Source organism: Asterias rubens, chromosome 1 (genome assembly GCF_902459465.1).
Source record: "Asterias rubens chromosome 1, eAstRub1.3, whole genome shotgun sequence".
Lineage (NCBI taxonomy): Eukaryota > Metazoa > Echinodermata > Asteroidea > Forcipulatida > Asteriidae > Asterias > Asterias rubens.
The window spans coordinates 3,341,205-3,369,137 of record NC_047062.1 but is presented as its reverse complement, the minus strand read 5'-3'; the positions used below and the strand labels follow the sequence as shown (position 1 = coordinate 3,369,137).

The 27,933-nt window shown below is 39.3% G+C and overlaps 2 protein-coding genes across 2 annotated transcripts; one reads left to right on the top strand and one right to left on the bottom strand.

The window, feature by feature from the left end:
* Nucleotides 1-23: 23 nt before the first annotated feature.
* Nucleotides 24-21,366, bottom strand: LOC117293577 (rab3 GTPase-activating protein non-catalytic subunit-like). Its single transcript, XM_033775939.1, has 21 exons — nucleotides 21,359-21,366; nucleotides 19,384-19,523; nucleotides 18,281-18,503; nucleotides 17,110-17,339; nucleotides 16,311-16,375; nucleotides 15,492-15,722; nucleotides 14,056-14,353; nucleotides 13,466-13,563; nucleotides 12,142-12,387; nucleotides 11,618-11,830; nucleotides 10,787-10,913; nucleotides 9,489-9,635; nucleotides 8,717-8,823; nucleotides 7,873-7,939; nucleotides 6,971-7,077; nucleotides 6,474-6,548; nucleotides 5,416-5,575; nucleotides 4,224-4,369; nucleotides 2,637-2,912; nucleotides 2,102-2,260; nucleotides 24-304 (listed from the first exon to the last, which is right to left on the bottom strand). The coding sequence occupies exons 1-21, from the start codon at nucleotides 21,364-21,366 to the stop codon at nucleotides 158-160; spliced, it is 3,270 nt and encodes a 1,089-aa protein (XP_033631830.1). The 3' UTR covers nucleotides 24-157.
* On the top strand, nucleotides 21,352-27,927 carry LOC117293588 (E3 ubiquitin-protein ligase TRIM56-like). The gene is made up of 3 exons (XM_033775951.1): nucleotides 21,352-21,404; nucleotides 21,575-21,870; nucleotides 23,726-27,927. Exon 3 carries the CDS (start codon nucleotides 23,759-23,761, stop codon nucleotides 25,730-25,732), a length of 1,974 nt encoding a protein of 657 aa, XP_033631842.1. The 5' UTR covers nucleotides 21,352-21,404; nucleotides 21,575-21,870; nucleotides 23,726-23,758; the 3' UTR covers nucleotides 25,733-27,927.
* The last annotated feature ends 6 nt before the right edge of the window (nucleotides 27,928-27,933 follow it).

The window sequence follows — 27,933 nt, the reverse complement described above, 5'->3', positions numbered from 1 at the left end:
TGGAGTTCGAACCCACAACTTTTGCAAATCTAGAGCAGTGTCTTATTACCAACTAGACCACCGGGATTGCCAGGTGGTTAGAGGCAGTTTGAATTCTAAATTTTAGCAGCGAGTACCGCAATGATTTTCATAGCCCTTAAGTTCCTAAACCCCCCCTTCATGTGAGCGAGCCGACTGCCTCCACCAGCTGGAGACCAAGTGCATACTGAGGATGAGTCTCTGGAAGAAGACCAACGGCTTTACTGACGATATGAGCCGTGTCTGGAACGGGCGGATGGGGACATCTTAAGGTTGGTTCTTTAGCCTGTCATTAACGGATATCAGATAAGAAGTAATTAGTACAATCAAATCCATCAATGAATGAGTGGACTATACAGGTCGATTTTAGGTTTTGGGAATTTTAAAGCTTGTAAATGTGAAACTTACATGAATCTTTTTAAGCATATCTGTATATAAATATTTCTTATTAAATAGATTGGTTAATTATTTTATTGGTTCAGTCTACACAGGTTGGTAAACGTGGTACTGTTTGCATCAAGGCTATTATTAAATTGCCCCAGTGTAGGATAATAAAATTACCTATCTAGCTAACTACCTACTTCTACAATCTGTGATTCACATCTTTGTTTGACAAGAGGGAAACACATGTGTGAACAGCTACACTTGTTCATTTTATGAACACCAGGTTAAAAAACTACTGATGTAGCAGTTATCTCAATGTTCTTTATCATCAATTAACAATCACTCTGTCAATGATGAATACAAAGTGCTTAAGTTTGTCAAAAAAAAAAAAATCTGCAAAGATTTACCCAACGTTTTTATGTTCTTTGTAACGGAAAGTGTACCTATGATTGTGGCTGTGCACAAAATTTAAGAACATAAATTGTGAATCAAGAGATACATTCTCCAATGGAAACGAAGCAAAGATGAGATTCTAATAAATAAACTGATTTTTAGAAAGGAAATAAGTAGTTCTACAAGGAGAGAATAAAAAAGGAGTTTGAAAACAAGGTAAACAAACTATTTGACTTTCAGTTAATTAGGCCTGAAGGTTTCAAATCCTGCCGGTAGGTTTGTTTGACATAACTAAGTCTCTACAGGAATAATATAATTCTTCTAGTTATCAAAAAACAAATCATGACAAACATTATCGCACATATCACTTTAAAACTGAATCAATAATTAGGGAACACAGCATGTAACAGTGTTTTGTTCAATAACCACCGAGACCAAAACATTTCTTAAAGAGAGTGGACACTATTGGTAATTGTCAAAGACTAGTCTTCACAGTTGGTGTATCTCAACATATGCATAAAATAACTAACCTGTGAAAATTTGAGCTCAATCGGTCATCAAAGTTGCGAGATAATAATGAAAGAAGAAAACACCCTTGTCACACGAAGTTGTGTGCAATTAGATGGTTGATTTTGAGACCTCAAGTTCTAAATCTGAGGTCTCAAAATCAAATTCGTGGAAAATTACTTCTTTCTCGAAAACTATGGCACCTCAGAGGGAGCCGTTTCTCACAATGTTTTATATAACCAACCTTCATGTTAATAATTATTTTGAGTAATTCTTATTACCAATAGTGTCCACTGCCTTTAAAGAGAAAGCAAATTATCAATAACACATTTCTAATTGGCAAATGACGCATTCTGAAAACTCAGTCATGGGAATAAGGCACAATGTATACAATTTGAAGCATAATGAAGCACATATTCAAACTTAGAGTGCATACAAGAATGCAGTGAAAATATCTATACAAAAAAAATCACAAATACATATACCGAGAAAAATCACAATAAAAATGCAATCACAATGAGCAAGAAAAGGATAGACACAGTTTGTATGTGCAGCTGCTCAACAATGGAGGAGCAGCTGTAGAAATCAATACCCCCCCAACCTAGACTTGATGATAGAAGCATGGAACTTGGTACACAGCATGCCATAAACAAATTAAAAATATCTTTCTCATAACATACTCTGACTGCGCAAAATTCCCTGATCCCATCACCTACCTATACACTACACAAATTATTGTCTGCCTAGACTTTTTAAACCTAGTAATAAAATTTGAAGCAAACAAAAACAAACTTCTCACCAAAACTTTGAGCCAAGTGATGAGTGAAGCTGGCAGGGAAGACTGTCTCGATAAACTCACAGTGTTTGCATCGAGAATAAACATCTGAGCTAGACGAAGACCTATCACGTTAATTAGCTGGATGGACATCTGAGTACTTTCTGTTACAGTCACAAGAACCTGCGGTCGGCAAATATAAATGAATATTCATCAGCAATTAGCATATTTATGTACAATGAACATGATAACCCAATAGCCCAAGAAAACAACTCAAAAAAATTGGTGTTAGGGTAAAAATAAATTATATTCTTTATCCCCGATTATCATATTCTTTATCGCGATGCGAAACTATAACATATGATTGAAATATTTGCGGTGGCGCTGCAAAGACATAGGATTGGAACTGCCTCTAGCCACCGGGCTTGCTTGGTGGTCTAGTGGTATGACATATTCTCTAGCAATGCAAAGGTCGTGGGTTCTAATCCCACCAAAGTGATTTTTCTGGAGATTTTGTTTTCAACAGAACTTCAACACACTCCTCTTTTGTCATTCCTACCTCCTGAGCCATGGTGTCGTATCCACTCTTATACAACTCACACACATGATGTCTCTTCAGCGAGTCCACATCTCCACCGAACGCTATCGCTAACTGAATCGCCAGCCCTGGCCAGACATGAGCGGGATGACTCCGACGTATCCTACGTATATCCATCGGGCCGGGCGCCGGGGATGAGGGAACCGGGGAGTGACAGATCCGTTCAGCCTGGGAGGGGTCCACCGAGTGATTTGGAGGGAGGCTCTCCACAGCGGCGGTTATAATTCTTGTCATGAACTAAACAAATATGGGTTGTGAAAGTTATAGTTAATTCTAAATTAAATCACGCAATGTCATGTGATGACTCCTGATGACCACTGCAGCTCACCAGTTAAAGCGTTAAGAATAAACTGACTGGCTCCTTTTCAGCTCTTTATAGTATAGGTTTTCTTGGTCAAATTTGACAAATGAGCAGCCAATTTCATGTTCATGTGTTCGAATTAAAGCCGTTTTGCCTTTCCAGTTGTTACTGCGTTTCAAATTCAGATTTTGGCCATTCAATTTCGTTTTGAGGCATTCAAGTTTCTTTAGCAATGTTCAATGTAGCATTTCACATCAAGAAGTAGCTGCGAATTTGAATGCTGCTTTGATGAATTGTTAAATTGAATTATTCTTTGTTAAATCGAATGACGCAACCTTACATTGACTAATCATAAAACGAAATCAAATGACCCTTTTCAGTAGCATTCGATTTTGTGCGAAAAAGAATAGCTTGGTGGTTAAATTGGCTGCTCATTTACCAAAATCGACCGAGAAAACCTATAGTTAAACTGTCTTGTGGCTAATTACTATTTCATGCCTTTTCGATACATTTCATAAAATGATGGCAGTTGCTTCTGGTCATGAACTAAACAGATATGGATTGTGAAAGTTACAATTACTTCTAAAGAGAATCATGTGATGTCTGTATGGAAAAAAACCATTCGATTATCTTTGAGGACCACTGCAGTACTCCAGGGGTGTGTTTTTGTGGCTGAGACCAATAACTGTTTCAGTTATTGGCCAGTGATCAACTAATGTCCAATTCAACCGAAAGAGTTAATGGTTTTGACCATGAAAACAGACCCCAATTAAAACATTGAGAATAAACTGACAAACTCCGTTTCAGCTCGTTACAGTAGTTAAACTCCCTTGTGGTTTATTACTAATTTCATTTTTTTTTTTTTTTGTATTTCATAAAATGACAGTTTGAGATCGTCAAAGTGTTGTTTTGTGCTTGAAATAGCCTGGATGAAGTAAACGCACAAACAAGTAATTACGTGCCGAGATACAGTGTTTTTGCACAGAGAATTTGTTTTGCAAGATCAGGCATTCAATTTCATTCTTTAAAGGGGCACAGCATTTTTCCTTTGGTAAGGGGCACTTCTATCAGGAAAATCTTAGTTTGTATCAGAAAATTGCAAAGTTTACCACAGCAAAAGCACCAAGGTATAAAGTGATGTGGGTGCAGTGGGTTATTTTGAGGCCTGTACAATACAATGTTTTTGCAAGACTGAGAAACAACGTCCTTGATAGATAGGAAACACCATTTCTACTGGAGATACTTACATGTTGGCGATTGTTTTGGATGCCTAGGTCTACATCTCCAGCGGGTTGCATGACAGGAGCGTCTAGATCCCTAAAGAAGGCATTCCTGGCCTTGTAGTCGAATAACACCTTCAAAGGTTTGATGGACTTCATATTGAACACTAAAACTACAATGAAATAAACAGAAATAGACAATTTGAAATAGACATGTCAGATAAGATCATATAGCATTTGTTGTCCACATATAGACGATGTGACTCTGACGTCACTCGAAAACCATAACACGATTCGCGCGCATACCGCCAGGCAAAACATGATGTATACAGTGTTTTGTCAACAGAGGGCGGTTTGAATGTAATCATACGTAGGTCATATCGTCTATAAACAAAAATATCACTGGCAAATTTATAATCGGTTTATTGCTCACAAATCTAGCTGCAGCCGAAAAAGGCTGAAATACATGACATTGACAATATTTAAACAGACAAAAAGAGGCAATATTAAAATTCAGAAAAACAGAGACTAAAACATACAGAAATGCACATCATTTAAAAAGGACAAAAAGTCTGCATGAGTAGATAATGAGAAATACAAAATTTGATTAATGGGTAAACAACTAAATTATATAGTATACAATGGCTTAGAGTACAATAAACAATAAAAGAATAGCATTAAAATACAAATATACAATATGTACGAGTAGGTGCAATGATTACCAAAACACTACTATAACAAAATAAAAGATACAGCACATCAGAAGATAAAAAGAAACAAACGAAGGATAAAAAGGGTGGGGTCGTACTTTAGTAATAATACAAGACATTTATATATATCCATTGTCTCTATGCACAACACAAAACATATAGCAATGAAATAACATCAAGCAAATCGTAAAAAAATGTAGATTCCACACGCTACATGGGTGGATATTTCCGTCAGCTGCCAGCAAACAAATTGAGGGCGCTCCAATGACAAAGTTTTTCAGTCATAGTAAACTGTCTGCCGTTAGCTATTTCAGAAATTAATCTAATTATATTCAGTAAATTTATGTTTGTGTGTAATTAGTATTGTGTATTGCATGTATACAAGGAAATTGTCCTGGATGGTGGGACCAAAAAAACTGAATTGAATTGAAAAAGTTCACACGACATGAAGAGGTTTTACAGCATGATTAGCTTTGTCGAAATAACGACTGTACATGAATGAAACTTACTTGCATGGAGGGACGTAGTAAGCTGTTTATGTAGATCCACCATGTAGTGATTAGGTAGAGGCTGACTGACAGCGAGCTCAGCCAGCGGTGTCGGGCCCTGGATACCTTGCCATAGGTCTTCAACCTCAAGAGAGGGGGCAAGACAAGACTCCGTCTCAACCTACGGAAAAAAGCAATAATTAACCCCACAAAAGGTTTTGAGACTGTTGGGTAGATTTTGTTATGACTTTTGGTTGAGGAACCAACCACGGATGATTCTCATTTTCACGGTGACGATGTAATCACATCAGGAATATTGGTGGGATATGCAAGTACTTGGACAAGAGTGCCACATGTATTTGTGACTTCTCGCCTTAACAATGACAATGCTCTTCTCTACAGTCTTCCTAACAACCAGATTTCCCGTCTTCAATGCCTCCAAAATACTGCTGCCCGCATTGTGACACTGTTTAGGAAATCCTGTTCTATCACCCCCATTCACGAGTAATGGAGAGCTGTTGATAGTATAAAACATTGTGAAAAACGCCTCCCTCTGAAGTAACAGTGTTTTCGAGAAAGAAGTAATTTTCCACGAATTTGATTTCAAGACCTCGGATTTAAAAATTGAGGTCTCGAAATCAAGCACCTGAAAGCACACAACTTCGTGTGACAAGGGTGTTTTTTTATTTCATTCATATCTCGAAACTTCAAGATACACCAAGTGGGAAGACTGGTCTCTGACAATTACCAATAGTGTCCACTGCCTTTAATAACAAGGCTCCCCCATATACCTCAAGACAACTTCAAGGAATCTTCAATCAAGGTCCATGTTTCTCTTCATTCAACCCAAGTCTTGACACTCCTGGGGTGACTGGTCTTTTTCTCCAGGTGCGCTTAATCATAGATCTTGTCTTTGTACCACACAATTCAAATCTCTTCTCAAAACTTATCTTGTGTTTTCAAGGACTAATTTAGTTGCGTCTTTTTTTCTTTCTGCTTGTTTTTGGTTTACTGCGCCTTGAACACCTACCAGGCACGATAATTGGTGTATTCTTGTTAACTTGGCCTATAAAGCTTACCACATAAATCATGTCCAGAAGTTCACAGCATAGTCCCATAAACCTATCAAGAGATACATCACTGATACCTACATCCTGTACAAAAGTTTTAAAAAAACAGAACAGCAAACATTAACGATTAACAACAATGTAGATCTTTTTCTTTTCCACTTATTGTTCAAACTGTTTTATAACAGTTTCAAGCTGAACTTGGCCACTTCTATAAACCTGCTTAAGCCGAAATCCTTTTAACACATTTTCCTCCTGGCAGTTAGATGCGATATTGGTAAGCAAAATGTGTCACTCTAACCTTGACAAACTCAACAACTGAATGACAGAGGTACAATTTCAGAGAGCAGCTTAAGCACAAAAATTAGCTAAGCATACTAAAATTATGCTCACCAGAATAGTGCTTCCAGCCAAAACCACATTTCACTTTTGCTTACCAGCTTACCTTCTTTTTTTTTTAAGCAGCACTACAAAATTTGACCCAGAAGAGATACTATTTGTGGACATACCTTCCGGCACAATCTTTCCTTTGGTGCTTTGCCGATTTTATCGATGAGGAATGCCGCTGTAGAAACTCTCTTGACTGCAAAGGTGTGCCACATCATGCTGGCTATACCTGTATAAAGATGTTATGTAAGATGTAGCATTAATATTCATAACAAGACCATAATCAGGTGGGGAATGCCGCTGTAGAAAAACTCTCTTGACTGCAAAGGTGTGCCACATCATGCTGGCTATACCTGTATAAAGATGTTATGTAAGATGTAGCATTAACATTCATAACAAGACCATAATCAGGTGAGGTTTGCGGCGGCACCGTGTATAAGTCTCTTTTGAGTAGTGTTGGTTGTGAGAAGTTCGGTGGTTGACAACATTTCGATCAGTATGCTCTGATCATCTTCAGAAGATGATATTGATGGAAACGTTGAGTTGTCAACCAAAGGTTTATTTCAGAAGCATTACTACTCACAGAGATTTACACATGATGCTAAGGCAAACCTACATGTAACCTGATTAAAGGGAAGGTACACGCTTGGTAATTACTCAAAACAAATATTAACTTAAAAACTGACTTGGTAACGAGCATTGGAGAGCTGTTGATAGTATAAACATTGTGGGAAACGACTCCCTCTGAAGTTACATAGTTTTTGAGAAAGAGATAATTTATCACTAAAATATTAAAAGACTTCTAGCTAGAAGTCTTTTATTCCTATCTGAAAGCACACAAATTCGTCCAACAAGGGTGTTTTTTCTTTTATAATGCTTATGATGGGATACACCAAGTGAGAACACTGGTCTTTGACAATAACCAAATGTGTACAGTGCCTTTAAACTCCCAAGTTTGAAACCCAACTTAACAATATCATAAAAAAGCGATATGTAATAATTCAATAGTCTTATAGAGACTTACCATGTTGTAGAAGAGGATTACGGATTGTTTGCAAATGACCCAAAGCTGATCGGAATAAATCTGTAACCTGAGGAAAGATGGAAGATCTTTTGAACCACATTCTGTCTTTGTAATGGAAATCAATGATCCTCATACAATATCAACTCTAATAGGTTGGAAGTAGACAGTGCCTAAAAAGGTGCTCAAGTAGCTCAAAGTTCACTTGTCAAAAACTGCTAATTGTTCTACCTCTGTATTAATTGTAAACTTGTGGGTACAACTATGTAACAATTTTCTTTTGAGGGAGTTTTGGCTCTGAAAAGAGCCAGTTCTCATCGCAAGTTTGCTTACTTTTCAGTAAAAAATTGAGTGTTCGATCCAACTTCGCTTTGCCTCGATGTATTGCACATCTTTCTATTGAAAAGAGACCAAACCGGCTCTTTTCAGACAAAACTCCCTCAAAGACGAATTTATTACATGGTTGCAACTGCAATTTTACTTGGCCGCAATTTTACTTACTGAAGGCTACCTCAAGGTGCGGGCTACAATGTGTTTTTGCCAGGGGTCGTTGCCACCTACTCCTGAGGCTGAAACAGGGTTACCCCCTTCACAGTCCATACAGATGTAGGCTTGGGTATCATCCATCTGAAGCCTGGCTGGTAGAGTAGAAAGCACTACCTCCCAAACTTTACGAAGCAATCATGGTGAAGTGTCTTGCTTAACGACACAAGTGTCACAACCTGGACTCGAACCCACACTCTGCTGATCAAACACCAGAGCTTGAATCCGGTGCTCTTAACCCCTAGGCCACGACACGCCACAAAACTTATCCTTCACACCATGCAAAGCTTCAATCATCACTCACCTCTGTATTCTTATTCCACTGTACAACATACTCCCATGTACAGTGAGCTTGCATAACATCATGGCATAGACTGCGTGGAAACCTTGAGCACAGACCCTGCAGCAATTCTACAACAAATGACGTAACAAACAAATCAAATATTATAACCTCAATTTCCTTAAAAGGGTCTGCATACGTTTGGTTTCTGGAACCGTTTGAATGTTTCAATCCTATATAAATGTAGATTAGACAATAAAACTAACCCATTAAAATTGGTGGTCGCGTTTTTAAATGTCATCGAAGACCCAGAGTGATTATGTCATGCAGGAAGAATAATCTTTAATAAGATTATTAGAAGTGATACCAGTAACACTTCTAATATTAAAACTTTGGGGGACAAAAAAGTGATTAAATTTTTCACTTTGAAGTGAAAAGTTTCTCAAAATGCATTATACTATCCAAAGCTGCTGTACTCCTTACCAGGTTAGTTTTATTGATATTCATTTTCAAAGTCATTACCAAACGTATGCAGACTCTTAAACATGATTTCCTTATTGCTGTACCACTTTCTATAAGGTTAGGCTCTAAGTGGCGGCTGCAGCTAGGTCTTTGGCAGAGTATTCCCTCACTCAAAGGGGAGAATAAAAAGTTTGTTTTCCACATCAATAGTTTCAAATAAATCAAGTAAACAAATAAATCTTCTGTTAAAATTTTTTTTAAAGAATAGAAAAACCCCAGCACCTCAGCTGGAAAAAGACGTTTTACTGAGACTCGAAACAATGTTCCCACTCACCTTTAAGTTGCCTCGCGACATCATCAGAACTCGTCCCCTCACTTGCTGACTCTACGAGGGCATGGTTGCTTGCAGAGCAACTAGACAAGAAACTGGGTGGTACTCCGTGCTGGGCCACCCATCTCGCTACGATTTCAGCTATGATTCCTAAATAAAAATAATAATAAAAATGGATTTATAGAGCGCCGCCTTATGCAAGCCTCAAAGCACTTTAAAGAATAAAACAATCAGTAAAAACATAATGTAAAATTTGAGTGAAATGGGCAAAAAAAAAGCATACGGTAATAAACACACTCTAGCAATACCTTACATTGTCCATAAAATAAGTTACATGAATACAAGACGCCAAAAAGGGGTGAAAAGAGGGTTTAAAAAGGGGATAAAGAGGAAAAAAGAGGGGAGAGGTTTCCATCACATACATGTTCACTCTCTACCAAAACCCAAATAACGCTTCATGTCAATTCAATTCAATTCAATTACACATTTATACCTATACTTTGATAAAAATAACAACAATTTCTTGCAAATAAGTAGTAGACAAAACAACAAATAAGCAACAATAAGCAATGTTAAATGGAATAGTTGGAGCAATGGGTTGTTTTTGATAAGCAACCAAACAAACAAATAAATACCCAAATATGGCAACGAACTCTAAAAAAAACACATGACAATGGTTATTATGACACAAAGCACATATTAAATATAGATCAAAGGTAGCATAATAATGAAAAATAACATGATGTAAATGTCATGGAATCATAATTGACGCAAGGAAAAACTTCGTTAATGCAAAAGCAAAGCAAACATGGAAAAGCAATTTGTTTTGCTTATAAAATACAAGTTGAACCCAAAATCAGACTAAAAAGTTACTCTTGGTAAGGGTTTACAAAAAGACAATGTTTAAGATGGAAATAAATCAGAGGAGCTGAAGGTAAGGAAAATTGATGTAGAAAATACAGGGGCTGGCTGTGCCTGTCAGGGGTCCGATGCTCTCAAGCTTTGCAACATCATGGGCTCCCCTGCAGTATTGACCCAATTCACCAAACCTCATCACAATAATCTTGGTTGCACCATTTTTGGAGTCAACGAAAATACTGTCCGAGTTTTTTGCAGCTTTCTCAGCAAGTAGACACTTTACTGAGCTGAAACTTTCACATGCAACTTTGATGTAACTGTATAATTTTTCCCTGTAAATTAGCATAACGTTGACTATAAACAATCAACAACTCCACCTTTCAAGTTGTGAAATACATTTGCTCTTTAGACTAGGGTTGATGACTCTTCATGCTTATACAGACCTTTCCCTCCCTCCAGTATCTTGGTAACAGACACCTCAATAAGTTGACCCTCATTGATTAAAGCGCCACTGTCTTGACTTGCTGACCAGGCCTTGGCGCTAGCCTTCTCAGGTTGTGAGAAAGAATCCTGAAATATCAAATACAGCCCAGGTTATCGATTTATTGTATTACACATCCAACAGCACTATAGACCTTTATCACGGTGTGGTCATCTTGATTTTACTCCATTCCAATGCATTGTAACCAAACTGGGGCTGGACGAAATACTAGTCTGGTGCTATGTTTGCGCAATGAACGTTAGAATTCATTACTGTTATTGGAAACAGGGAACATGACAACGGTCTATTAGTGCCATTTACAGGATACAAAGGACCGAAGAAAATTTTTCAGTTTTAGATGTGGGAGGAAACTGAAAAACCCAATCCACATGCAAGGCTCAGGTCCGAGGTGGTATTCGAACTGGGGGTCAACAGAGATGAAAGGAGGCTCAGAATGAAAAAGGCCTCAATCGTAACAGAAAATAGATAGTGCGCCCATGTTGACATTGACAGCTTTTCTTTAAGGCGATTACATTTCTCCGTGCTTAAACTTTGTAGCTTGAAACAAATAGCAAAATCCATAACAATAGTATCTCAATGGGATTGTGGCCTTAGATCATTATACATTGATCATGCCATCTCTACTCATAATAGATTTTGCATGTCTCGCCCATATTCAAACTTCCAGGACCAAATTGGTCACAACCATATTGAGTTTTACTTTCACAGTCTATTCATGAATATATAAAAAAAGGTTTACCATAAGAAATATTCATTCTCCATAAGTATATACCTTGCTAGGTTTGGAATGCGCAATACAGCTCAACGCCAGCACATCTTCAAGACGTCTTGCAAGTTGGTCCCATAGTTGTCTGTCCAGGGTTATGTCCACCCATCCCCCACCAGATGCGTCAACGTCCATCGCGCTGCTCTGTGAATCGTCAGCTTCTGTTTTACTATGTTCGTCATCGAGGCCAGCCTCATCTGTCGCCAGGGTTTCTGAGGTCTAAATTTTGAGGAAATAAAAACAAACCATTGAATCCATTAAATTCAAGCACATCAATAGTGTGGATTTTCGGCGGGAAAACTTTGGGTGGTTGGTAATGGTTGGGGTGGTCCGGTTTAAGTAGTAGTATCTTTCCTACCCTTCCCTTTGAATATTTTTCGAGGGGTTTTCCTTCCGCATCTAAAACTGAAACTTTTTTCCTTGTCTTCTCTCAATTGGGTTCTTGGCTAGTAGTAATTAGGCTTGATTTTCTGAAAGTTCGTGGCTTTACGACCACAATATGAAATATTAAAAAAATCAGGTTCACTCACCTCACTTGCTGATTGGCTACTCGCTGTATCCATGGCAACTTGCTTAGCAACTACTGCTGCCATTAGAGCAGCCCCGACCCTCTCTGAATTGCTGAGTAGTTTCTGCATCTCCGTCCAGCACGTTGCCTTCTTGCTCGCTTGAGTCGACTGTGAGAGCGCCACTAAAAGATTGTGGAGGGTCAGGGTGTGAGACCGCAGCTTCAGGAAATCTTGTTCGTTCTGAAGCCAAACTTTCAGAAGCAATATCTGTTGTGACAAAACATTGGTTTTATACAACAGGTCAAGTTTTTATCAAGACACATTTTAAAATACAGATTCAAAATTTATGAGATAAAATTCCCCAAGAGTATATCACTCATTTATGTGCAGGTAAAACAAAAATAAAATATTACCCATCCTTGTAATTATGACATCTATTGTATTTATATATTGATTTTACTTACTGACTGTTTTGTGATTGTTCAATGGCCAAATAAAAAATAAGAATAAGAATATTGTTTACAAAGATATATCAATTGTCTTTCAATATTGCGTTCACAATCAAATAGACAAATCCAGGAGCGCACCTGGCGCACAGGTATTGAGCACAGCGCACCACTGCTGCGGTGTCTTCAATGCCTAGATTGTGCACAAAAAGACACCGCAGTTGGTAATTTTTCAATAGAGGGCGCTACCAATTTTGTTTCGTCGGATTGGTCTATAGCTTAACTAAAAATAATAAATATATACAAAAATTACAAATATGAAAATATTGCATTCAAGTTATGCACACAAAAGAACAGAAATGACCACAGTTACTGCTGTGTGAATGTAGACAATCTTAAACATTGTTAGTGGAATCAATAGCCACAGCCACTCCCAAAGACATTTAATTCAGACAGAAATTGAGATATGCAACTTTGGCAATGATTTATCTGGGCCCAATTTCATGGCTCTGCTTACCGTAAGCACAGAATCGGCGCTTACGGAAGCCGGAAATTCTGTGCTTACGGCAAGCGTATATTACGGGTTAGCGGCGAATTTTGGCTTCTGCGCGTGCGTACTCCACGTTACTAGGCATTCTTCGGCAGAAATTCGGCGCTTGCACATAAGGCAGGGAATCGTGATCGTAAGCGCAGAATTCGGCGGTAAGCAGAGCCATGAAATTGGGCCCAGATCATATTTGAATTTGTGGCTACAGCTTTGGCTGAAGATAGATAGCAATATCATGATACAAGTGAAGCATAGATCAACCATAGCAACACCCTTAGCAACAGCCATAGCCGTAGCCAAAGCTGCCAATTCGTACATGGCCAAGTAAGGTGTCCTTGCAAGGTGCTCTCACCATGAGTTCTTCTGATGGAATGTCCATTTTCTTAATAATTGCACATAAGTCGTCTGCAGAACACTCGCCTCTCAAACATCCACCATACAAAAACAAACCTGAATAAGTAAACAAAACCAAAGAGAATGTTTTATGAGTCAAATTTTAGTTTTTGTCAATTTTATGAACAACCGTTTGAAACCACTAATGAAGCAGTTATCTCAATGTTTTTTTATTTTTTTAATGTCAGTTATAAGTATCTGCGTCAATGGTGAATAAAAGGTGCTTAAGTTTCTCCAATACAATATCTTCAAAGTGTTACTCAGTATTTATCTGTAATTCATTTGGTGTCTCTGTAACCCATGATAGTGGCCTGAACTTATTCTTGTTTAAGTCTGAGTACAAGAGAAAAGTGTTTTACTGGCACTCAATCCTTGAGGATGCAATAATCTCTCGAAGTTGTAGTATGTGAGAAAGCAACACATTTCCATACTTTATTAAGTTTGACTTGTTAGTAGGGCCATATCTGATAAAATACATTGCCACTGTACTCACTCGTTCTTTATGAGCAATACACTTATTTTCCTCAGCTAAAATTGCAAAACACGAACCTAATTTGATGGAATATTCCTCAGTCAGGGTGCTCTTAAACTTCAACCTCATCTTGAGCTCATCTCCCTCTGGGCCTCCTTCCTCCACCTCCTCCCTGTCTCCTTGATCAGGCCCGGACGTCCTTGCCTCCTGATGTTCCACGTAGGACTGGAAACAACCAACGAAGGCTGAGGCTTCCATGTGATAATCAGAGGCAAAGTGAACCTTGGTGTGATGGGCGACCACAAGGTAGGTAAGGACCTGCTGATGCCATGAGTTGATGCTGTCTGGGGTGACATCTAATGCAGCAGCTAGATCCTGTGAATGGTCAGATGTATTGGTTTGAATTCTGGTTGTAAGGAATCAAGTGTACGGAATCAAGTAAAGAACTCACACAGGACGCAGAAGTAACTGATCAGACTGCTTTCATATTCATGTGAAATTGGGGGGCTAATCATCCTTACTCGCAGCTAAGAGCTGAATTGCGAAGGACGCGGCTACAACGTGTTCGAGAAGCAGGCATGCAAGGGCGCCTTTGGCTGCCAGCCACATCAACCCATTATGACCACGGAGCACAACCAAGATCGAAAGTGTTTGATTTTTCCCGAGTGAGGAAAACCGGATGATCTGGAAAACCCTCGTGGCACAGCAGAGAACCAACACACAACTCAACTCACATATGGCCCCGACCGGGAATCGAACCGGGGTCACCTTTGTGAGAGGCGAGCGCTTTACGCACACCCCAACCATGCCACCCAACCATGTCAAAGCTTAATCAGTCCAGGATGGCATAACCCCAATCTAATAGTATAAAACTAGAGGGTGCACTTCTAGCTTACCAAGGAGACAACACCAAGTATAATGGAGTCATTTGGTCACCTTGTCTTCCTTTCCCAAGTTATTTCAACCACAGTTTGCTTGAAAGCAAAGAATACCTTCGGTTTTTGGAACTGTTCAACTGTTTTAATCCTCTATAAATGTAGGCGTTTACAAAAAAATACTAATTTTTTTCTTAGAAAAGACATTTGTTAAAGGCACTGGATACGCTTTGGTAATTGTCAAAGACCAGTATTCTCACTTGATGTATACCAACATATGCATGCAAAAACAAATCTGTGAAAATATAAGCTCAATTGGTCATTGAAGTTGCAAGAAAAATAACGAAAAATATGTCATTGAAGTTGCAAGAAAATAATGAAAGAAAAAATACCACTGTTGCACAAATTTGTGTGCTTTCAGATGCCTGAGAAAGGCTTCAGGCCAGAAGTGAGAAATTATTTCTTTCTCAAAAACTACGTCACTTCAGAGGGAGCCGTCTCTCACAATGTTTTATACTAAACAGCTATCTGATGCTCGCTACATATGGTAATGCATATTTTGAGTAATTACCAAGTGTGTCCAGTGCGTTTAAGCAGTATTTGCTTCTGAGCAGTTTTTAAAATTGAATTTCACAAACCTTAGCAGGTGTTTCAGTTTCGCACCTGTCCTCCTGTATCGTATGCAGACCCTGCAGTTTTGTATAGACCTGAAGCAGCTCCTCTTGCAGTGTACAGTAGTGCAATAAACATCGCCCCTCGTAGTCTAAGCAGTCTGGTTCCTGCGCTTGTAGGTGTGATGCCATGGACCGGACAACATGTAGAAGGACTAAGGGGCTCATGCCACGGGCCAGAAGGACCTTTTCAAGGGCCTGAAGAAAAAAATGAACAGAAGAAAAGATTTAGTTGAGGATTTTTATTAATCTATGGCCCTTTTCAAAACAACAGCTTCGGCTCCAGTTTCGTCATGCTTTGCATACGTGCTCAGGGCTTCAGACTAGAGAACAGAGAGCCGAACCCAAAGCCGAATACATGTATTCCAAAAGAGCCATAGACTTACTGAGATTGGTAAACACGCTGATGATAATATACACTATTTTGAGAAAGGATTCCCTTCAAAGTAAAATGGTTGAAACAATATTCCCCCCCCCCCAACAAAAAACATTTGAATCTGAGAAACAACTCATACATGAATCTTTTCTCAGATTTCTGAGGGTTGGTGTCCGTTCGCGAATGCTGTGGCCAGAGATGTGGTTGATACCCACGTTACCATGCTTAAACATGGATGGACTTGTAAAAATATTGTGACATTTATTTTTTTGCTGAAACTTAGTTCAAAGAATAAACATTGACAAGTTTAAATATAAAACAACAAAAGTATGTAATTTCTTTAAAACATCTGTTTCAAGAGAAGCAATTTAATAGAGTTGTTCATTGAAAGAGGTCCCCACAACACCCACCTGCTGTTTATATGATGAGATCTTGATGTCTACAAGGATTGCTGTAATGGCCTCGCCCAGTGGATCTGAAATAATGTAGCAAGTAAAAAGATTAACAACTAAAATGTATAGCTCAACTTTATGTGTAAAACCAAAGACACATCTCTGGTGAGCTAAGCATCTGTACTTGTAACGTACAACTTCCAAATTATGATGCAATAAAATAATAAACCGCTAAGAGAACTAAGGTGTAACTATTCGTCGTGGCAGTGCAAAAATGTTGTATCTCGATTTTGCAACATGAAGTTTCTAGATTGTGCAAAAACACTGTATCTCGTTTCTTGCACGAAAATGCTTAGTGTAAAAAACTTATCTAGGTACCCTACATCCGGGCTAATTCTAAGCAGGATATAATGTTTTGACAATTTGACACTCATAACATTTTTAAGGTACTATTTTAGGAGATACATTTTAGCAGTGACCTGAAGAAATTAAGCTATTGCAGTTACGTGGGGTGTCCTGGTCTAGTGGTCTAGGGAGTGGACTCAAGTTCTGTAATTTACAGAATGTGGGTTTGGTCACGACACTTGTGCCCTTAAGCAAGGCGTTTTATCATAATTGATTCTCTCCAAACAGGAGTACAAATGGGAGCTTGGGAGTATTTTGCGCTGGACTGGCATCCTGTCCAGGGGAAATAGAAATATTCTCAGTCGTTTAATGCCAAGGAAACCTGACTTAAACACCGGCTTGATGAGCCATATTGGGACAGACTTTACTGAAGAAATCATGTTATTGCAATTACATTCCCATGGACACCAACCTTTAACTGTGGACTTATGATGTAGAAGCCCAGACAGCTTCTTGACGAGATGTAAGTCATGGGCCCTCTTGCTGTTTTTATCACTCAGTGCCAGATGGAACGGTACGCCGATGGTCCTGACTAACCCGTCTGCTTGTATGAGGCAACACTGTAATGTCCGAGGCTTGGCTCTAGAGTCTTGAATAGAGAGACTGTTGAGACCCATCATGCCGTAGCCGGGACAGAGAAGCCTGGTAGAAAAAAAAGAAGACAAATTTGTTTTGTTTTTGTATTGATGGTTTATTTTTGATTTCATCAATACTGATTAAAAGACACTCGAAGTAGAAAATACCGAATTATGGTTTCTTATGGAGAATTTCAAGGGCACCAAGGCAGGGGCATGGATGCAATCGCCTCTGTGGAGTATCATGCTTGCTGTACATGACGGTACTTAATATGATAAAAAGCAGTGCATGCTAAATGACAAAATGCACTTACGCAACAAAACCTCAAAGACATAAAGGCAAATGACCTAGAATTACACAAAAGGACAATCTTATTCCAATACTGTCCCTACACAATTCAGCAAAACACAACGATGAAAGTTTAAAAACAAGTCACAGACAAGTTTACAACATTTAATCACACAAGCAACATTAGTAGACCAGTATCCACACTTTGTGTAATCCAACATGGTTTAACAAAAAAAAGTTGAACAGAGTAGGACTTGAACCTGAGTTCTCAAGATATGCTGGCAGTCTCCCTATTTTTTCAGTATCTTTTTCAAAGATGATGAGGAGGACGAATCGCACACATGTAAAACTAAAGAATGGTTAGGACCAACTTGGGCCCAATTTTACAGAGCTGCTAAGCATAAAAATTTGCTTAGCATGAAATGTTTGCCTTGATAAAAACAGGATTACCAACCAATTTTCACGTGATTTTCAGGATAAGCAAACAACAGCTGAATACCAGACTAACAAGCAATATATGCAACAAATTTGTTTGGTAATCCTGTTTTTACCAAGGAAGAAATTTCTTGCTAAGCAAATTTTTGTGCTTAGCAGCTCTATGAAACTGGGCCCTGGTCTCGGAAGTTTGTAAAGGTGCGAAACTTGCACAGTCTATTCTGGTACACAATGAGGAGCGAAAGATTTAAATTCAATCTGGTTACAGAAAACACAAAACTTACTGGCATGATTTGGGTACATTGAAGGCAGCCACTCTGGGTCCCTGTTGGGTGTTCCATATCTCCAGAATGCCTCGTCGCGGTGCGTAGATGACAAGAAATAAAGCCACTCGGGCGCCAAACTGTCGCGTCCGTTGGCGTTGAGCTTTGGTCGCTGCTGGGTCGGACTTGTCCCTCAGGATGTCCTCGGTGACTGATATCCATCCGCATTGAGCGTCGCGGTAACCTGTAGGGTACAACAGGAGACTGGATGTTTAATTTGTACGAAGTAAAATAAAGTACAGGTTAGGGAGGAGGGGGTCACACCTGCAGGGCACAATTTCTTAGAGCTACTTAAGCACAAAATTTTGCTTAAGCAAAAATCCTTGCTTAGTAAAATCAGATTACTGGCCAAGACTCCACTCAATTGTCATGCTAAGTAAACAGCAGCTAAATACCAGTTACAAGCAATGTGTATGGCATGAAATTTTGTCCTATAACATGTGTAAAATAACCAAGCTACTTTCGTGCTTAAGAACAAATTTTTGCTTTAGCAGCTCTGAATTTGGCCCCAGGGGCCAATTTCATAGAGCTGCTCAAGCAGCTCTGAATTTGGCCCCTGGTTACTACTTGGCCAAGTCTTTCATCAAACATTGCAGCCGGCCTTTCCATGGTAAAATTGAGAAATTCAAAAAATCACATTTTGAGAAAAGCAAGTACAGAGATGAGCTGTTTTGCCATAAACACAAAGAGAGGCTTCAATACCACATCTTATATTCACATCCATACATAGTATGCCTATAAAACTTTGCAATGAAACAAAAAAAACGCCAATTTGCCTAGAATTTATGCTAATACGAAAACACAAATTTGTGAGTTTTGAAAATGCTTAGTGTATGAAAATAAATGATGTAACAATGCAAATCCTTGGTGAGCATGCAAGCTTCATAAATGTCTTGGTACCCGTTGAAATAAGCTTGAACTTAAGCAAATATTTCTGTTATAATTAGCACAGATATGTGCGTACCCTTGCCCAGCGCTATGAAACTGATCCCAGGGTGATATATAAGCAATTATAAGTACAGCTAATTATATCAAGCAAATTTAACTAAAAATTGGCTACCAACCTTTCCACATCCTGACGGCGATTCCTCGTACCAGATCAATCAGAATGACCCTGCCGAAACTGTCTGTACTCACAGCAACGTTCAACCCAGGAGACAGTAGCAACGAATCCCCACTTCGCCTCAAGTCTGGCAAACCAAACCTTTAAAAAAATGAATAGAACCAAAAACATTCATTGAAGTTTAGTTTTGTCTTAACTTTGTCAATCAAATTTCATTGTTCATTTACTGTCCTTTTTTCTCAGTAAATGTAAAATTATTTGTCGAACTCTGTCGTAACAGGAAAATCACCTATATCGTCTTGTGGATACTTGACTAAGGGTTGGTAAACACCACTTCACAACTTGTTCTGTGGCAGAGAATAATTCAATTCAATTCAAGGTATTTTATTCAACTATTTGTAGCCAAAGGCTAAATTACAATTGAATTTACAAGGTAAAAAACATCAAGATTACATAAATTGAAGGGAAATATACAAAACATTAAACCAACATAACATTTAAATAAGAATGAAGGAGATTGGCAATTGTAATAGTGGCATGGTATAAATAATGCCAATAACTTTTTCAGAATAACCCTTTAACTTTTTCATTGACTACTGGGAGACCAGTTAACCTGTCATTTCACGCGTCCGTCAGCTTTTTTATGAGTCCCTTTCAACACTTTTGGACTTGGAATTTGAAGGGATATGAGAAATCATTGGTTTACATGTAGCAGTGGGGGCTCGTTTTAACAAGCCTGACATACAGAATAGAATTGTCCTCCAAAGTTTAAACTGGTTTTTGGGCAGTGGACCACTGAAGGGAGAACTAACAATAATATTTATTACTTTGTCTTACTGATCATTTCCAGTATCTTTGGGTTTTATGTTTAGCAATATTTGGAATGCTATTTTACAGCTATGTATAAAGCAAGACAACTGTGACAGTTTAAGGCTGTGGACACTATTGCTAATTACTCAAAATAATGTGAGAAGACTTCGTCTTTAACAATTACCAATAGTGTCCAGTGTCTTTAAGTCATAACCACTTGATTCATGTTCAAGTGCAATATGTTTCTCCTAAGTTAAATGAGAATTGTCAGCCATTGTATTTTAAAGTAGGATTTGAAACTTTGCATGGTGGAAACAAGATATACATGTAGAAGAGTTTGCGGTAACACCATGTAATGACTATATCTAAATGAGTTGGGGTGGTTCTGAAAAGAACTGTTGGATTAACTCTTTCTCCAGAAGACGATCAGAGCATACTGATCGAAACGTCGAGTTAATCCAACGGTTCTTTTCAGAACCACCCCAACTCATTTAGAGACAGTCATTACATGGTGTTACCGCAAACTCTTCTATATCATTGTATTTTAAATAGTTAAACGTCTGGGGACACTAGCAGAGTCTTTCTCTAAGGCAGAAGTAAGACACTGCTTTGGGTTGGTGAGCAGTTCGCAACAGCTAATTCTATTGTCCCATTTTATTTTAATTCATTCCAAAAAAAATGCCAAAACCTTTCTACAAGTTTTATTACTTCCCCTTCTGTATTTGTTATTCCCCTTAAAAACATTTTATACTGCAACTTCATAACAAAAACATCATTATCATAAAAAGGCAAACTGTCATGAGGTGTGAAACTTCCTAAACGAAAGCTCTACAGAGCAGTACCATGGCAGTACACACTGAATCATTTTATGCAGACTATATAACTTTATAAGCCGAATAGTCAATTTAGCATAGCATTCCTAAATATGCTGGTATGTAACATGGAGACCAACTCCATACGCCAGGTTTAATCTCAGGTCACAGGAATATTTTAAAATACTTCCTATGTATGAAATCATACAATGACTGGTGTGCCCATGCAGGCTAACACCAGTCACGCTCCAACAGGCTCCAGCCTTCAAAACTAATTCATACAGAAACAACAACCACCCCCAACCAGACAAGTAAAACCGCACCACATTTTTATTTGCCAAGAACTTGTCTGACATCCCCATGGTGACTGGCTGAGATGGGTTGACCCTGCCTTATTGAGGTAGTAAAAAAGACCCCCCCCCCCCAACCATCAATCATGATGGTATTTAATCATCACATGGACCTATTCAAATGTGGGTCATATATGACGGCGAATTGAATGACTGATTTTGAGGTATGCAAAAGTGGTGTGGCTTATTTTTGTTTGTGCCTTTATTTTTTTTTTGGCAGGGACCTGTGAATGGATTTTATTGTACCCGGCTTTAACTGTGGCTCCATATTGAGCGCCACATCATCAGGTTATACAGGCTGTACTGATCAGGTGTTTGTGTTCGTGAATGAGTGAAGCCCACACACAGGGTTCAAGTTGGCTCGCTGCCCCCGCTGAAGTTTGCTCGCTGCCCCTGATTGAACAAGTTGGCTCGCTGCCCTGGCTGTCCTCCGAGATCTATTTTGAAGGACTCTCTTTAAAGACAGGAGTCACCCCGGAATAAACTCTGTTGTGTGTTTTGAGATTCAGATAGCAGGTGAGGGTTTGTTTTAGAATACCGACTTTTGGAAGTTTTCTATTTGGGGAATTTTTCCAGACAGAATGTATTCTTATGTGGTTATGGCATTGGTTTGACATTTAGATAACACTAAGGGATAGGTAGTTTACAGAAAAGACTTTTTCAAGTTTTCTATTTTGTAAATTTGTTCGAAAAAATGTATTCTGGCATTCAGATAATTATGTGTAAATTACAGAACAGACTTTTGGATGTTTTCTAATTTGTTAGTTTTTTAACAACTTTTTTTTTCTGTTGATGACATTGGTTTTACATCTAAATCAGTACATTAAAAGTTTTTCACAAAAACAGACTTTTGGAATAACTTTGGGAAAACAATCGATTATGTTATTGTACTGGCATTCATTTCACATTATACCAAGATAAAATAAAAATGTCTGGGTTTTTATAGAATAGACCTTGGAAGTTTCCTACTTTTCATTTACTCAGAACTCAGAATTGATTGGTTTGGGAATTGAACATTTGTTTTTACAAGTGCAGGATTTGAACCAACGACCTACAGAAACGTGTCCACGCTCTACAACATGAGCTATCCATCTCTATGTTCATAAACTATTCTAATCGAATGAAACTGTTCCAATGGTTATAAATATTGACATTTTCTCAAATTGAGATTCAACTTCAGAAATAGCTTTGTTTTTTGTCATACTCTTTGGTTTAGAAAATACTGATATTACTAATTGTTACAAACTTGTGTGATTATTTCATCAATTGTGTCATCAACTTCCACAAAATATTATATAAATAAGTAAGTATCAGTCTGCTTAAAGGCAGTGGACACTATTGGTAACTACTCAAAATAATTATCATCATAAAACCTTTCTTGATTACGAGTAATGGGGATAGGTTGATAGTATAAAACATTGTGAGAAACAGCTCCCTCTGAAGTGACATAGTTTTTTAGAAAGAAGTAATTTTCCACGAACTTGATTTCGAGACCTCAAGTTTAGAATTTGAGGTCTCGAAATCAAGCATCAGAAAGCACACAACTTCAGGTGACAAGGGTGTTTTTTTCTTTCATGATTATCTCGCAAATTCGACGACCGATTGAGCTCAAATTTTCACACGTTGGTTATTTTATGCATATGACGAGATACACCAACTGTGAAGACTAGTCTTTTACAATTACCAATAGTGTTCACTGTCTTTAAAAATACTTAATAAAAAATGTTTCTTACACGGCAAAAAGCAGAGGACAAAAATCTCTAAGCTTTTACAAAAGTCAATCTAATTACTATACTTGTTTTATTGTTATATGAAAGTCGTTATTGGTAATGAAACACAAATAACATGTCCTTTTGGTTTTAAACCAGTTTACATTAGAGCCTACATGTTTGCGGTGTTGTGTTGTGTTGTAATTCGGCCTCCGAGAAAGGATCGAAATGTCAGCTATTAAAACAAAATTGTGTTAATATATTTTTCTTCAGCCCCAAATTATTTCAAATTTACTAAAAGTCAGTTTCCCTTGTGGTTTATTATTTTAATATCTGAAATAATAAAAAGTTGCATCTCCTTTTAAAGGTGATCCCCTGGCTGTCAGGTTGTATCCAAAAACTGGGTGTGATCCCTGGCTACATTGCAGTTAATGATTATATGGCTTCTGACTGGCCCCCTGAACAAAGATATTGACAAAATAGGGAGACCGCCAACATAGGGCTAGATAGCTCATTTGGCAGAGTGCTGGCATGTAACCCAGAGGTCATTGGTTCAGACCCAGCTCTGGTAAATTTTCCTTTGTCCGAACCCAAATCAGTATTTTATCATGCTTAGGTTAAGAAATAACTAAACTGATTATTTTTGGTTTTTACTTTGACAGTTCATCATTATTGCTGACGAAAGTTCACTAACCATGGCCGGGATAACAGCCAAGACAATACTGGACAAGATCAGCTTAGGTCATCTCAAATGTACCATCTGCTGCAAGCGCTTCACAGACCCCAAGACCCTGGACTGCCTTCACAGTTTCTGCTGCAACTGCCTGGACAAACAGAAGCAGATCCAGCAGATCAATGGCCTGAAGATCACCTGCCCTCTCTGCAAGCGGGAGACGCCGCTGCCTGAGACGGGAATCCAGGACCTACGAGACAACCTAACGTTGATTTCACTGGTTGAGGAGGAAGGGCTTAAGGAACAGCTGGTCGCCAGTCAGCTCAAAAAGATCAAGTGTGAGGCATGTGATGAGGGAGAGGAGGCAATATCACGGTGTATGGACTGTGATGATTATCTCTGCAAGGATTGCCAGTGGGCTCACAAAAGGCTGTCCAAGATGAAGAACCACAAGATTGCCCCGTTGGGCGACCTCCGCTCCGGAACGGTCTCCTTCAAGAGTAGGGTTCGAGACACCATCCCGAAGTGTGCCAAGCACTCCAATCAAGATATCTGCACCTACTGCATCACGTGTCAGATGCTGATCTGCACGGCGTGCGCAGTGGCAGACCACAAAGCTCCTGAGCACAGCTGCGAGGACGCCCGTGACGCTTCCGGAACCTGCCAACTTGAGATCAAGCAGGAGATGACCAAAGCAAAAGAACATCAGGATGAGTTTGAAGCGGCGAAGCTTTCCACAGATCATGCCAAGAAGCGTCTGACGGCTATGGTCAACAATGCCACCAATAAGATCTCCAAGAAAGCAGACGAGGAAGTGGCAAAGATCAGACAGAGAGAGATGGAGCTCAAGCAACAGGTCAAGCAGATTGGGCAGGACAGGAAGGCAGAGATCGAAGCCTTCCAAGCCAGCCTGGTCGCCAACATCAAGTGGTCTAAGCACACCATGGACATCGCTGAAGACTTCAACACGCAGGGAAGTCCATTTGAGGTTCTGGATCTCAAACACAAGATCTTGTTCATCGTGAAAGATCTCACCAAGAAGCCAGTCCCAGTTCTTCAGCACGGCCTGTCTTTTGTAGATTTCAAGGAAAGCCAAGTTGAGAACGACGGCTACTTTGGGAAGCTCCTCTTGGAGGAGAAGTGGGAGATGAAGGATGAGTTTGGAAAGCGGGGTACAGGAGATGGTGAGTTCATGGAGGCCAGAGGTATTACTGCGTACTCCAACAGCGATCTCGCTATCGCCGATCCTTTCAATGGGAAAATCACTATCTTGGACTGCAAGGGGCAGTACAAGAGCAGCATCCGGGGGGTCGCTGAAAACCCTGATGGGCAACTCCAGAGACCCTGTGACATTGCCACAGACAGAGATGACCTGCTCATGGTGGTGGACAGCCCCACGGTGAAGGTGTTTAACAAGCAGAGGAAGCTGATGTACCAGTTCATTCCCGGTGAGACCACATCAACGCTCAAAAACGGCATCAAGAACGGCAATGCAGAGACAGAGGAGCCAGAGAGCGACCTCAGATGCATCGCCGTGGATATCAAGAATCAGATTGCCGTCGGCGACAAGGGCAAGAGGCTCATTTCTCTCCACAATGTGGACGGCTCTCTCATCAAGACCGTCCCAGCTGAGATGATTTCCAAACACCTCACCTTCGGCAGCACAGAGCGCTTGATCTACACCAACCTCCAGGCTAGGATGCTGCTTGCGTGTGACTTCAAGGGCCAGGAAGTCTTCGCCATCCATACCATGTCCGAGGAAAACCCCGAGTACGAGCCAACCGGTGTGTGTTGCGACAGCTCCGGGGATATCTACATTGCAGTACATTCCAGGGTCAAAGGTCACAAGGGTGAAATTCACCACTTCAGCCCTAAAGGAGAGCACATTGCCTGTATCGTGAGAGGTCTCAACGCCCCCTATGGCATCACATTCACACCAGATGGTGACCTGGCCGTGGCTGATGTCCATAACGTCAAGATCTTCCATCGTGTATGAGAACCAGAACACACTAACACAATTAAACTTGAAAAAATAGATGGATTGCACAAAGCGTCATCCACCGCCATATTTGATGTAAAACAATGGAAAAGTGCTTGAGTGTATGCACTGCGCACAACTCCCAGTCAATAATAGCCTTTCATGTGAGTAATTTCATCAACGATGGCGGCCAATGACATCATTTGCAATCCATCTATTGATCTAAAGGACATGTCACATGGGGAAATTTAGTCACAGACAACCAGTTCCAGTTTCCAAGAAGAAAAAACAATCAAGCGTTAAATTCCACAAATTTTTCTTTCTTGGGGACAGTCAGATAGTGTCAACAAATTATCAGTTGCACCATGTAGATCTGCAAGTGAATTTGTATCAATGCAGCTGTTGTTCTTTCAAACAAAACACTCAATGTGAGTTTATACTATGGCTCACTCGATTAAGCTTTTCAATGGATATCATTTTGGCCACCATTTTAGAGGTAAAACAATAAGCAAATTCGGGTGAGTGACTAGACTTGACCATAAACTATGACGTAGCTCTCGAATTGACCATGTCGACCACGCTCCAGTACGTGGTTCGATATAGTCAATCTCCCTGTGCTCTATGGTTTCTGGTTAGTCAAGTTGGTGTAGTCAAAATTAGCCGCTACCCTAACTTGCTCAAAAATGATACCATGGATCAACACATAGCTACAAGTAGGCAGGCATAGCGCACTGGATGAGCAAATGGCAACCTTTATCCGAGGGCACCCTACTCAAATGACATCATGTGCATGAGGTCAATACTTTCCGAGTTAAAAGATGCCATGAACAGAAATTATGCAACAAAAATATTTAAAAACTTATTATGAAACTAATATCTGCTCAATTGTGGCAACTTAAAAAAGTGGTACCCTGTACGTTGTGGCAGTATTTTGTTAGAGGTTTGCTGTGAATTGCAATTACTACATGCCACTACATGTCCATAGTGTTAAGATTCAAATTCAAATTCAATTTGCAAAAAAATAGTTAATGGCCTGACGTTTTTACCCTAGCAGAGTCTTTCTTGAAGGCTCAAAACTTTCTATTTGTTAACAGTAATAGGGAAAACAACCTCATAGTCTGTAAATTACATAACTCCACTCAAAGTTTGCCTCCATTTGGAGCGAAGTGTATGTACTTTGTTTATTTTAGCAGCTTTTACATGAAACCGATGACTTTCATTCACCACTCGAAACCACTCAGTACAGTCCCTTGGCTAGCAACTTCATACAGGTTTCTAAATGCAAAGTCAAGGTCGTGACCACAAAATGACCCCCAAAACAACAGGTTCAATGTTGACCCTTGACCCTCCCACACATCTACTACTTCAAAGAATCCTTACCAGTTGTGTTTATAATGTAAGGACTTCACACACAAACTTTATTGGTCTCCGCATTCCATCAAATCAAGTCTTCATTACCCCTTACCGAGAAAGGGAATTAATACCTTTGAAAAGTTAATAGAATAGCTATGCATTTTATTATATATCCTAGGAAGTTGCTGTGTAATCAATAAGCCATGGTGATCGTCAGGGTTCTCCCCATGTACAAGCTAGCAAGTCAGGTGGACAAGCAAACATTGGGTGCTAATCTGTGCAACTGTCAACAGATTCGCACAAAATATATAGGCCTACAGTGTATATTTCTTTAAAACTAATTTTATACAACTCATCATAGATAGAACCAAAAATAAAGCTCCAGAATGCACATTAGGGTATTTCAAACCAAGAAAAACACCAAGTAGAAAACATTCCAAAGACCTTGTTTCAGTCAGCATCCTTCCTTGGGCCAAATTTCCACAATTTGGGTACAGAATGACACACAGTCTTGAAAATCCTGGGGCGAACCCTGATCATTATACGAAATTAGTAGCCTATGTATCTTAACAGAATGTGATGTATTCATAGTTTGCCAGAAAACATGGAAAAAATTCATGTTTGTAACATAGTAAAACAAATAAAATGCTGCTTTGTAGTAAGAAGAATGTGACCCACTCCAACAACAGTGAGAATAAAGCCATGTCTTATATGGTGGCTAGGGCTACGGCTATGGCTAGATCGCCATGTCATCATACGTTGTATAGGAAGTCATTAGCAACAGCCTTAGCAACAGTTGTAGCCATAGCCAGAGCTGCCAATTTGGATACTTTTTGTAACACAAACACAAAGTCCACAGATTTACA

What these genes read in the sequence shown, in the direction of transcription:
- LOC117293577 (XM_033775939.1), bottom strand. An exon ending in AATGTACCCAAATCATGCCA is followed by an intron (nt 17,340 to 18,280) that starts GTAAGTTTTGTG and finishes TTTTTCTACCAG; the next exon opens with GCTTCTCTGTCCCGGCTACG. An exon ending in TCTCATCATATAAACAGCAG is followed by an intron (nt 15,723 to 16,310) that starts GTGGGTGTTGTG and finishes TTTTTTCTTCAG; the next exon opens with GCCCTTGAAAAGGTCCTTCT.
- LOC117293588 (XM_033775951.1), top strand. Translation starts at nt 23,759, where the DNA reads ATGGCCGGGATAACAGCCAAGACAATACTGGACAAGATCAGCTTAGGT.